The sequence below is a fragment of the Cololabis saira genome, chromosome 21, assembly GCF_033807715.1.
Source record: "Cololabis saira isolate AMF1-May2022 chromosome 21, fColSai1.1, whole genome shotgun sequence".
NCBI classification, from domain to species: domain Eukaryota; kingdom Metazoa; phylum Chordata; class Actinopteri; order Beloniformes; family Belonidae; genus Cololabis; species Cololabis saira.
Genome location: NC_084607.1, coordinates 29,181,859 through 29,195,053, shown reverse-complemented (window position 1 = coordinate 29,195,053; position 13,195 = coordinate 29,181,859). Strand labels below are relative to the sequence as shown.

The following is a 13,195-nucleotide window of genomic DNA, read 5'->3' as shown; positions in this document are numbered from 1 at the left end:
TGCCAAAATGGTGATGTTTACATCCTAGAGTGGTGCATGCTGGGAAATCTGACGTCATGGTTCAGAGCCCTTTAGGCGCTTTTCACGGCACTCAAGGTCACCGTACATGAGATAAAATATAGAAAAAAACCATAGTACCGTAAAACACCAAATAAAGGCCAGGGCGTTTATTTGCTTAAATCACTCAAATCAACAGGCGTTTATTTGGGACCTGTGTTTATTAATTGTGTGTCTCCATTCAACCCAAATCTTATGGTGTGTCTTGTGACACCGAAGCCGTTTCTCTTCAGGAATCGATCTAGCCAGCCAGCGCGAGCACTGAACGGCTTCTTGTTGTCGGCTATGGTCTGATACAACTCTTTTCCCGTTACTCGTATAATCTTCCGCTAATCAGGCTGGTGTCTGGCACGCTTGCAAAGTAGCCAAGCTAAGAGGAACGAAAAAGGCAAAAAAAGGGAGGGGGAAAGAAAGGGGTGAACAAAGAGCTGGGGGCTACGAGCTCACCTCTTTTTCCCTCCTTTTTTGCCTTTCTCTTTGATACACAAGCTGCTGTGAGGTCACTCTAAAGTTAAATAATCACACACACTTTTCAATTCGTTACAGGTTATATGTTTGCGTTTAGGTCGGCTATAGCCTATTCGCATATGGTAGAATATTTTTTTGGCCACCAGAAAAACAATGTTTGACCCAGCCTTTATTTGGGACGTTTAATATAAAAAATATTTTGCTACACCTGGCGGCAAATCTGGACTCTGCCATTATTTTAAGTTTTACGGTATAATGTCAAAATATAAAAGAACACAGTAAAACATAATAGTAAAAATAGAAAAATCAAAAATGCAAAATTGAGGTCATTCCAGTCCAGGAATTAAATGGAATATGCCGTTCTAAAAAGGTGGGTTTTAAAGGAGGTGGCAGTGTCAGAATGTGTAATATCCTTTGGTAGAGAGCTCTCCACCGCATGGTGGCCAAGCAGGCAGAAGGAGGACCTGAGAGTACAACTGGGTACGTTGCTGTGAAGCTGCTCAATGAGATACAGACAGGTGAGGTTGTTCATGGCCTTACAGGTGACTAGTAATACTTCATAGATTACACAGAATTTAATAGGGAGTTTCTGCAGGATAGGAGGGATGTGAGTGAAGGAAGGAGTTCTGGTAATAATTCAGGCAGCAGAGTTTTGAACCAGCTGAAGTTTTTGAAGGGACTTGTCAAGTAAGCCAAACAGAAGAGAAGTACAATAATCAAGATGGGATGTAACCGGGGCGTGGACCAGCATAGCAGTTGTGTTGGGTGTTAGAGACGGGCGCAGAAGAGTTGTCAGCAGAAACAGGAAAGCTATTCATCTAGGATAGAATGGATTTCGTGCCAATGAGCAGGACCTCAGTTTCATCACTTTAAGTTTGAGAACAAGTGAACTTTGGTTGCACTTCGAGTTAGTGTAACCAAACACCAAGTTAGTAAGATTTCACTGATACTGTCTAAAGAACACAGATTCAATAAGAGAAGAGAACAGCTTCCTCTCTGAAACACATTCAAACCCCTCACAGCAGCATTTTAACAAGAAAACACATCTTCTCATATTGTATCATTTTTAACACCACATTTTCTCTTCAGCCTCTAAACTTTCAAAATTAACTCCATGTCACAAAGCTCTATTTCAGGTTCCATTAATATGAACTCTAGTAACTTTATTTCAGGTATTTCTGTGGGACTTCACGCTGCAGATGTGTATCGTGTAACTTCCTCAGCCATGTCTGAAATAAGATAAACATCCAAACAGCATCCACTTCAGCTCTGCATTCAAAAGCTGGCACATACTAGTTTCTTCCCCACGGCCATAAGGACTCTGAACGCTACACCCCCCTCATAACACCCCACATGAGACACACTTTATAGGACATAGGGTTTTATACTGTTTTCTTTTTCTATTGAACAGCATGTTGTCTTTCCAGTGTTGTTGTGTTGTTCTCTCATATGTAAGTCACTTTGGATAAAAGCGTCTGCTAAATGACAGTATTATAGTATAGTATAGTATAGTATAGTATAGTATAGTATAGTATAGTATAGTATAGACTGAGACTGGTTCACATCCAGCGAAGAGTTGAACTCTGAGCTGCGATTGGTTTACAGGACAGTCTAAATCAGGAAAACTTCAGTCCTAATTCCTCAAACAAAATCTCATCCCTTCTTTCAAACTCACCATTATCACTCGATCATTTAGGTTTTTATGCATCATTTTATTGTCTTCTACAAATTTGTACAACTCAGTCTGGTTATTATTTGCAGCACAGCATTACACAACATACATGAATCACTTTTTGTCCCTCAGTATAAAATAATAAAACTTTAGATAAAGATGATCACATGTAAGAGAAACAGAATGCAAATGTTTTGACAAATGCAATTGTCAAAATGTAAAGTTAAGCCTTTGTGAGCTTTTTAGATAGATAGATATGTATAATGAATATGTAGTGAATAAAATATCACTACGTATGTTGGATGTGGAGGGTAGAGAGAGGGAGTGATGTGTTCACTGTGGACCCTCTCTACACGGTCATACAGAGGGGGAGTGGGTCAATCCTGTGCCTCCTGAAGTTCAGGGTGATCTCTCTTGTCTTTGCTGTGTTTAAAATCAGGTTATGAGCCTGGCATCACACACAGACTCTGGACTTCGTCTCTGTAGCCCGACTCATCCCCACCTTTGATCAGTCCTACCACCGTGGTGTCATCTGCAAACTTTACTACCGTGCTGCTGGAGTGGTCAGGACTGTGTGGAGGTGAAGAGTAGTGGGCTCAGCACACATCCCTGTGGAGAGCCCATGCTCAGTGTGCAGATGGAGGACAGGCAGGGTCCAAGTTTGACTGTCCGTGGTCTGTTGGAGAGAAGGTCCTTGATCCAGGAACAGGTGAGAGGATGGAATCCTAGATCAGACACTTTGCTGACCAGGATGTCAGGAATTATTGCATTAAAGGCTGAGCTGAAGTCCACAAAAAGTACCCTGATATACACAGGCGTCTCAATGTCCCAGAAGGCTCAGCACTCTTTGTAAACAATGGAACGAGATTGTCCAGATTGGACGAGGAGACGAGCCTCCAGAACCAGCCAACCATGAGAGCGGGAAAGTCTAAACCACACCCCCCCCACCTGTAGTATAAATGTTTATGTTAGGCATGTGGCCGGGGTGTTTGGCTTTCGGATTTCATCTGATGAGGAGTCAGTGTTAGACCCTTGATATCTAGTATTCTGTAAAATAAACGCTTCTTGGTGAATTTTGATCAAATCAGTTCCTCATTCAAATTTTTGAACACGCAATCAGATTTTCTTTAAATAGAATTCTGACATCATTCAGGGTGTCTGATTTGGAAAACAGTCACTTCAGTCACTTCCGGCCAGAAGTAAGCAAAACTAACATGGTTTACATATCACATTTTGTTAATTAATAACAGTTTAAGATGCTTGGTAGCCTTTTCAGTTGGCTAATGATTCATTGGACAGTGTTTGTACATGTTTATCTCTGTTTGAGGTGTTTTTTACTACTTTGGATTTTTTACCAGTGTTGCACATTGATGATGTTTGTCACACTATTTGTTATTAACCTCCGTTTATAGAGGACTTGTTTACATCATTAGGCTTCTAGGATTGGCCTGAATTTTTTTTTTATTTGAAACTCTAAATGAGGACTTTGCATTTCAGATGGAACTTCTAAACCTCCTATAATATCATGCGATTGTTTTGTTTTTCCTGATATAAAGCACAGATGTGTCATAAATAAAGGAGCTTATGGTAAATATTTTGGTTGCTTATTTATAATATCAAACTGGCTACTATGGACTGAAATGCTTGTGCTCAATGCTTAATATAATATTCAAATAAGGAAATCTTGGTGGAAAGTGGTGCTTTGTCATTATGGCGTGTTTTATTAAAAGTAGGTCACTATCAACTTCATTAAGTTTGCACAATGCATGGTTTCAAAATGAACTTGCATTTAAAATAATATTTCTTTATCTGAATATTATATTTAACATTCACAATGACTAAATCTGGAGACAATTAATACATAATTCATATGTAAACTCGACAGATATATTCTCCTGCTCATTCCTGAGCACATATGTATTATATATACATAAATCTTCGCCTTTGAGTGCAAAATATATTTTGAAAACCCCCAAATTTTCCGCCTGCGCGCTTTGTGTGCGCACGCAGTGTGGCCCTCTCCATATAGTCCTTTTGCAGATGTGGCCCCCTGAATAATCTGAATAACCCTCTAATGTGTTTCCTTCCCTGGTCGGACAATTAACATGCTGGCAGCACTGACTTTTGCCTTTTTAAAGTCGCCGGTGATTATGCGTGCGCCGTCCGGGTGAGCCTTCTGCAGTTTGTGTATTCAAGCCGGCTAGTCAGTTTTCAAATGTGAGGCATATGTTTCTAAATCTTTACAGGACCTGCCTAATGTGTCCCTTCATTAGCTCATTAGCTTCATTTACAACCCCAATGCCAAAAGCACTGTGCTGTGTAACTTGTAAATAAAAACCGAACACAATGATTTTCAGATTTCATAAAATCATATTTTATTCCCATTAATCATGAATGATTCTGATATTGACACATTTTTCCATTTCATGGAAAATATTAGTTAACTGGATGAAAGCAACAAAAAAAAAGAAAAAAGTTGGAATAGAGCGATGTTTAACTTTGCATACCGGCCCCTCGTCGTTGAGACGTGAGGAAAGCAGTTGCTGGAGTTTTAAGAGAGGAATTCATAAAGTATTAATAAAAAAAGTGTTACACTCTGTCGCTACTGAAAAAAAAACAACTGATAAGATAAAATAAGATCATATATATGACAAAAAAAAAATCTAACCCTTTAACTTGTTAGGATTTTATGGAATTGTTAAAAGTATGAGGGGGTTTTCTATAAGATTGTACACTGATGGTTGCTCTCAGAGCAGAACCACCTCCTGGTTTTATGACCAGACTGATTAGCTGAGTTCTTTAGGTGAGGACGGTGAAGAAGAGCAGAGGTTTTGAGATTGATGGGTCTCCTCCTGTTTTTGAGTTTTGGTTGTCGTAGATCTTTGCTGGGTTGGCATGTCGGATTAGAGATAAACAACAGAAAATATATGGCTGAAAGTGTGACAAGTTTGTTTCCCTGCAGTTGGCCTCCCAGATAAGGTTCAACAGATAAGGTTCAACATCTGAGTCTGCATTTCTCTCCTACCTGTGTGGTTTGAGAAGAGTGTACCTCCGGCTGGAAAACATTGTGCATGATATAATAAAAGCTTGTATTAACATTTGATTCTGTTCACTGGTTTTCTTATGGTACACCAGACAAACGAACACGTAGATCCTTCAAAGGCTATCGGGGTGTTACGAGAATAGTCGTGGCTGATTTGTTCAGATTCAAATTTAAGAGGATCCTAAATATACTTTTCGGGCACAAATGCAACGTGTCATGCTCTATTGAGATGGTTTCAGTATGTAATCTAGCTCAATCTTGCTGAAATGTTCCATCCCTGAAACAGATGTCTGGTTGGGAGCAGCTCGTGTCCACATAGGGCTTCTTATTTCACGATAGACTCGTAAACTGCATTTGTGGATTACACAGTGAACTGTATACACAGACAGTAATCTTTGAAAGTCCAAGAAGTGATTTCCAGCCTGTTTTTGATCCAGTGCTGCCTGAAGGCCCAACGATCACCAGCATCCAGTTTTAAAAACAGACCATCGGAGATTCCTTCTGATCCAGCCCTAGAGGACTAGAATGGGAAATCCCAGTCAAAGCTTTTCTGTTCAGAACTGTATTGTCTCAGGCGGGACTTCTTTTCTTCCTTATTGGTGCCGTGGCAGAGTTTGCAGATCCTCAGCTGCTCAGTGGGGTGGATGTGATGTTCACTTTCTGCAATGGTGTCGACGGAGGGTGGCGGTGAACTTGCAGAAGCAGCGCATTCATTTCTGGGCTGCATCTTCAGGAATCCAGCAAACAGCAAAGACGGAGCTCGGCTTGCAGCTGCCGTCCTGCACCAGGCTGCTCTGAGAGTCACTGATTAGCTTCATCCAGGCCTGCTTCTCCTCGTATGACTGAGCCGCCACAATAAAGGACTTGCAAGGTGTGCAGATCAACCACTGGTGCTGGAATCTGACCCCGTCCACCATGTCCTCCAGCTTCAAATCCTCTGAAAATACATAGAAATGATAGAAAAGCCTTAATCAGAGAGCTTTACAGTATCTAAAAGTATTTAGTGCAATAAGTGTTTAACAAAATATTTCTTATTTTCTCTGCCTAATATTCCTATCATTAAATATTGGTTTGTGGAAACTGATCAAACACAAAGATTTAGCAGAAATATGTTAAGCACAACCACAGTTCAATCATTTTTTTTTATCTCATTTTGTCAGTTTATTTCTGTGACCACTTTATTTAATCCCCCTCTTTCTAATCTTACCTTTTATTCATCAATAAAATGTATGTCAATTAATCTTCATACTGCATGCTTTTTTTTCAATGTATTTTTTATTTAACCATTGTTTAACCAGACAAGGATAGTAAGAATATAGTCAGATTTGTCAAAATGAGGATTTCCTGCTTCATTAATTAAAAGATATTCTCCTGTTTGTTAGTTGTTAGTTGGGGTTGATTTCAACCAGCTCCCCTTACCAATTTGGGTTTTGAACCAGCAGCCGTTTCTGATGATGCTGCCATCCACCAGAACATCGTTGAAGAGGAAGAAGGTCTGCACCCCTGCTTCCTCAGGGTGTCCTCTCCCAGCAGAAGCCGACCCGGTCTGGACAAGGACGTCCCCGATGGACAGAAGGCATTTTCCACTACCTGGATCCGCTTCTGATGATCCCTCTCTGATGAGAGCTGATCTATTGTGGTCACCTGAAAGAACAAGGGGAGTTGACTTGCAGTTGCAGAGAGCGTGGAGTCCAGCCTTCCTTCCTGATGACGCAGTCGGCCTTCCAGGTATTGACGGAGGAAAACAACAAATATGCAATATATATTTTAAAAAAACCTATAACTCTGGTGCAGGAACAGCATATATACTTTACTTTAGAATCTAAAGTAAAAGTACCATCTAAAGTTTAGATGATACATCCCTGTAAAGCTGTGAGGCTTTAACTGAAGGCTAAAGTTCACCACTCAGAACAGGAATGTTGACATGCCAACCAGTTTCTCAAGATGACGACACACACATACCTTTACTCAAACAAACAAAATGAATTATTGACAGTTATTTGTGGGATGTTTCTTTCTAAGAGTGTTTTACAATGTTTGATAATAAATAAATACCGTATTTTCTGGACTATAAGCCGCACCTGCATATAAGTCGCACCTGCATATAAGTCACATCCGCTCTATTTTTAAAAAAATAATTAAAAAAAGATATACAAGCCGCATCCGCTCTATTTAAAAAAAAGGATATGCAAGCTGGAGATATTTATGTTGTTAGATTAGATATTTACTACATGTACAGAACCATTTTGAACTGTAAATGATGTACATGTTTGTACCTAAATAGATCCTTTCCTAACAGTGTCTTTTAACACGGCAGCAACTTTGCTGATTAAAACGGGAAAGAACCAAGAGAAAATAACCGGTATTTATTATCTGTTTGAAATCTGCTCCTACCTGCTTCTATCTGCTAAAGAAGAAGTAGTGTACTCTTCTTTGCATTTATTTTGTCTTAGTTTTGATTCTAATTCCAGAACTGCATAAAGAGTCTGGTGTTGGTCCAGCCTCACCTCCATAAACAGTTGAATAAATCCACCTCATTAGGGACAACAGTTGATCTCTGGTGGAGAGATGGAGCCATGGCTGAAGCTGAGGGCCTCCCCGCCCCCAAACAAGGAAATCAAAAGGCAGAGCAGAAAAGTATAAAACGTGGTTTCACTGTGTGCATAGTTGGAACAAGACTAGAACCATTCAACTTTTACTAAATTATGTTTTCTTTTGCCAAGAACTTAATTTCTCTCTTTTTTACTGATCTTAAAAAAAAAGAATAATATGCTGCAGTTCAACACGGAGCAGATGACTGTCAGTAAGGATTTAGATTTTTACAGATTCATAGGTAATACTTGCTGAAAGACGACTCAGAGTGTCTCTGGTTTGTTGTGAATCATCAGAAAGGAGAAGAATGTGTATTATTTGGATCTTTTTAATGAGACTTTGTCAAATCCACATGATTTCTCCCTCTGTTATGCAGGACAATAACCTAAAAAGGCATTTTATAAATTTGAAAGACAAAGGCAATAGTTTGGACATTTTGCAGAGCTCTGTATATTATAGGCAGCGATGCTCAACAATCAGATTCTGGAGTTCAGCCAGCTGCTCTAGATGAAGAAAAACCTGCATCTTGTTGTTTAATGCTTCCAACTTGTGTTGGCACCCAGGTTTTCTTTGCAGTTTTGGTGCCAAGCTCAGTTCCTCAGCTCCCTAGACGCCTTGAACCTCCACCCGCAGCCGTCGCCACCACACCCAGCTGGCTTCCCTATGGTCGGGTCATGGTTTTCCGGTCCCAGCGATCTTGTGGCAGAGCCCAAAGCTGCACCCTTACTTTTCCAAAATAAAGACAAACTGGTGTTGGCACTGGTGTCGTAGTTGTCGAAAGACATTTTTTGGTTTCCCTGCAGTTTCGGTGACATGATGCTCGGGAAGAAGCCACCGACTGCAGCTGCACAAACAGCTGAGGGTAAGTCCATGAAGGTCAGTTACTCACCAAAGACACAACTTGGTCAAGACGTCTGCTGTACAAATCTACATTTGGCAAAGATGTTTCTGCCTTTTGGGCCTTTCAGACGAGGACATTTTTCTCTTTTTTATTGCAAACAACATGCAGAAGACTGATGGTTTGATATAAAACTTTGCTGAATTTTCTTTTGCCCCCTTTGATGAAATACGCTGTGCAACATGAATTAAAGTAAAAATTTGCAAACCATCATCGGTATTCAGTCAAATGAGAAGTCTTTCAACATTATGTTATATAACGATAATGCTTGAAGAAGTTCTTCATTAATAATGTTAACATGTTAAAGAAGTTAAGGGAGGAGAAGAGTTAGGCAGCAAAACAAGTTTTGTTTGAGTGTCTGAATGAAACTTTACTGACAGGATAAACCGGAGCTTACAAAAACAACGCAACACAAACAAAAACACAGCAACACAAGCACAAATGCTTCAGGTGGCAAAAAAGTTATTTCAAAAGTTTTTTATGTCCAGAAACTTGGCACAAGTTTTATTAAAACCCCACATCAAAAATGTATATTTGTTTTATTTTATTATTGTTGTGGCTTCTTATCTTTTGTTATGCATCCATATTTGCATTTAATGGATGTAACACTTGGGACAGTAAAACTTTAAGGCTTCTAATGTTGCAAGCAGGAGGCTCAGATCACCTCTGTTTCCACCTGTCCGTGTGTGAGGAGAGTGCACAGCATCATTGTGATGCTGCACACCGTGCACACTTCTCCATCTGCTTCCCTCAGGGATGATGTGCAGGTCCGGCCAGAACCAGCAGGCTGAGCCAAAGCCTGTACTCCTAGTTGGACTGCTTGATGTATTTAGTCCCCAATTTTGCCCCCAGCCAACCCCCCCAAAGTTCATTTTGCAGACAATTATAATAAGTGTGAAGTTAGTTAGTTTACTGCACTTTGGGAGTGAGTGATTCTTGCACGTGTTTCTTATTTGATTTTATCGTTCTTTACAATGACAATAAAATATTGAAATGACGCCGTCTCACGAGACTTAAAAGTCGTTCTGGAGGATATGGAAATGTAAGGTGCTCATTTGTGCAAGGGCCGGTCAGCGATGACTCTCTTCTTATTCAGCTATGCATTGCCTCGTTATTCTCATCACAGCAGTGTTAACGACCTTTACCAAAGACACTGATCCAACACCGAACGTATTTCCTCTCTGTAATTGTTCCTATCCTCACCTCTGACCCCACGGATATCAACATCAAAGTTAACATAAACCTTCCTTTCATTCACTAAAGCTTTAAGTTGTGGGAGCATCTCTGCTGTAATGCTTGACGAGGGTTTCCCCAACAATTCCCTCCTCAAGTGAATAAATCAGCATTTGATCATTGACAGAGTTGGGTAGTAACGAGTTACATTTACTCCATTACATTTACTTGAGTAAGTTTTAGGAAATTTTGTACTTTTAGAAGTAGTTTTGAATCACTATACTTTTTACTTTTACTTGAGTAGATTTGTGAAGAAGAAACTGTTCCTCTTACTCCGCTACATTAGGCTACCTTGAGCTGTTACTTTTCTTTTATCCCTTTTATCCGCGTACGCGTCAATCTCATGACATCACTGGGTGATTCTTTGGAAAAATGTTTGTTTTTGCATGTTTTGTCACATTTACACAGACTCAAACACACACACAGTTTCTATGAGTTCATGGGCTTGTTCTAGTTCTGACTGGTTAAAAAAGAAAAGTACAAAGGCTTGACATTTTGTGCTACTTGTGCTTAATTAATTTTTTTATTCTGTTATTTTATCTATTTTATTATTTATTAAATTACTTGAATTTACTTTAAGCTTATTTTAAATTATTTTTTATTAATTTTAATTTATTTTATTATTTTATTAATTTAATTTGCCTGAAGATGATTATTTTGTACTTATGTCTGTTTGAATGGTTGTGTTAAAAAAATAAATCAGACGTTACTCAACAGTTACTCAGTACTTGAGTAGTTTTTTCACCAAGTACTTTTTTACTTTTACTCAAGTCATTATTTGGATGACTACTTTTTACTTCTACTTGAGTCATATTATTCTGAAGTAACAGTACTTTTACTTCAGTACAATTTTTGGCTCCTCTACCCACATCTGATCATTGATAGCTACTAATGTGGTGATAGACTAATTATAGATTAGAGCTCACTGGTGTCCAGTCCAGGCTTTTTCTTTTCACTTGCTGACAAAGTGGTGATCCTCTACCCGTCAGCAAATCATCATAACAATCACCACTCAGCATCACCAGTTTCAAATGGCATCATTGTCATCATCAAGGAACAAGGAAATGAAAATGACTGATTTGTATTTCTTTGCAGAAGCCATGTCAGGGTTTGTGTGATTTTCTTTATACAATGTTGCTTGACTTTGAGCTGCAGATTTAAAAGAGTCACCGGTTTGATCTGTGTTTCTGCCTCATGCAGGTCTGAGGAATGTGCAGCCGTCCTGCAACGAGGCCTGAAATGACCTGTAGTACTGCACTGTACTGATGTAGATGCATCACATTTGGATTTCTGAGACCTCTGTACCACCCCCATGAAATAAAATAGATATGTAAATAAAAACATTTACCCAATGTAATAATGATAGTTCTAGAAAAAACATTATTTAGAAACTGTAATTTCAGTATCTAAATAACACTTTAATTGAAAAAAAGGGTTTTCTGTGTGAATAATTATTTTATATGTCAGGCATTAATGGGTCATTAACTGCACATTTCTTTCTAAGAAAGAAGAAAAGCGCTTTGTTAGTTTTAAGAATTCCTAGTCAAGAAAATCTTCTTACAACAACATATTTTTGCTTAAAATAGGAGACGTTTAGGTATATTCATGGACTATTAAGCATATATCTCGGGGGGGGTTTTTGCAGTGTTAATATTGTTGTTTTTTTTTAAACTAAACATTTTTAGTATTAAAGGACATCATTTTCAGTGGTGAAAGAATTGAATGGATGAATGTGTTAATAAATGGAAAGAATGTCTGCAGGTTTGAGAGAGGAAACTGCTGGAGGAAACACTGCAGATCTGCATTGCATCATTTTTCAAGGTTCGTTAATAATAACAAAAAAACGAAAGGCAAAGGAAATAGTTGCATATCTGCATGTCAAAGTCTTCAAACGTCACGTTGCTCCCAGGTGAACTGTGTGTGCCTCATGTCCCATGACGGCTCACTGGACAGCCACGTCTGATACAACAGGTACCTCTTGTGGCTAAAACATGTGAAGTTACTTTCACCATCGCAAAGATGTGGACGGGCATGGACGAGAGCTCACGCAACAGCATTTTATTTATCTTTATTTACGTTCATCACGCTTATCTACATGCTGAGAGATATGACAGCTTTTCAAAATCTATGCAGGAAACACTTTGGCAGAGTTTTGCTCAGCAGCACAGAAAAAGATCAGCTCTAAAGTGAATCTGCACAGAAGAAAGACAGTTTTGCTGAGCAGTCAAGTTGCGGTGGTCTGGCTTCTAATAGGGGATGGGACCGTAGTAGGCGGTGTAGGCGGCGATGATGCCGCTGACGTCCATCATGTTCTCACAGGCCATGTTGGCCTCACACACTTCTCTCAGACTGGGGGGGAGAGAAGAAGAGAGGCATTAGCGTTCTTATGAAATGATATGTTTGACAATAAGGCCCAGAGATCTTAATTCTATGCAATGCAGGTTGTTTTATCCTCTATGAGACAGAAATACCTCTCCAGCTGTGTCAAGGTCAACTCTGCAGCAGCTCTCTTCTGTCTCACCACTGTGGAGGCCTGCTCCCTCTCCACGAACATCTCTGCAAGGCATGCACATTTAAAACATGCTGTGGGACGTCACGCTGCAGATGTGTATCGTGTAACTTCCTCAGACATGTCTGAAATAAGATAAACATCCGAACAGCATCCACTTCAGATCTGCATTCAAAACCTGGCGCACCCCCTCATAAAACCCCACATGAGACACACTTTATAGGACATAGGGTTTTATACTGTTTTCTTTTTCTATTGAGCAGCATGCTGTCTTTCCAGTGTTGTTGTGTTGTTCTCTCATATGTAAGTCACTTTGGATAAAAGCGTCTGCTAAATGACAGTATTATAGTATAGTATAGTATAGTATAGTATAGTATAGTATAGTATAGTATAGTATAGTATAGTATAGTATAGTATAGTATATACTGAGACTGGTTCACATCCAGCGAAGAGTTGAACTCTGAGCTGTGATCGGTTTACAGGACAGTCTAAATCAGGAAAACTTCAGTCCTTATTCCTCAAATGAAATCTCATCCCTTCTTTCAAATTCACCTATTATATATCACTCAGTCGTTTAGGTTTTTATGCATCATTTTATTGTCTTCTACAAATTTGTACAACTCAGTCTGGTTATTATTTGTTGCAAAGCATTACACAACATACATGAATCACTTTTTGTCCCTCAGTATGAAATAATAAAACTTTAGATAAAGATGATCACAT

General features: G+C 39.2%; 1 protein-coding gene across 1 annotated transcript; it reads right to left on the bottom strand.

The window, feature by feature from the left end:
* Positions 1–4,554: 4,554 nt before the first annotated feature.
* LOC133421570 (uncharacterized protein ZK632.12-like) lies at positions 4,555–11,996 on the bottom strand. The gene is made up of 4 exons (XM_061711223.1): positions 11,939–11,996; positions 8,581–8,688; positions 6,660–6,944; positions 4,555–6,177 (listed from the first exon to the last, which is right to left on the bottom strand). Exons 1-4 carry the CDS (start codon positions 11,994–11,996, stop codon positions 5,951–5,953), a joined length of 678 nt encoding a protein of 225 aa, XP_061567207.1. The 3' UTR covers positions 4,555–5,950.
* Positions 11,997–13,195: the final 1,199 nt, after the last annotated feature.

Excerpts from the sequence above, each read along its gene's own strand:
- LOC133421570 (XM_061711223.1), bottom strand. The coding sequence starts at position 11,996 with ATGCCCGTCCACATCTTTGCGATGGTGAAAGTAACTTCACATGTTTTA. Across the intron at positions 8,689-11,938 it reads ACATGTTTTAGCCACAAGAG|CTGTTTGTGCAGCTGCAGTC; the intron begins GTACCTGTTGTA and ends ACTTACCCTCAG. Across the intron at positions 6,945-8,580 it reads CGACACCAGTGCCAACACCA|GAAGGAAGGCTGGACTCCAC; the intron begins GTTTGTCTTTAT and ends CTGCGTCATCAG.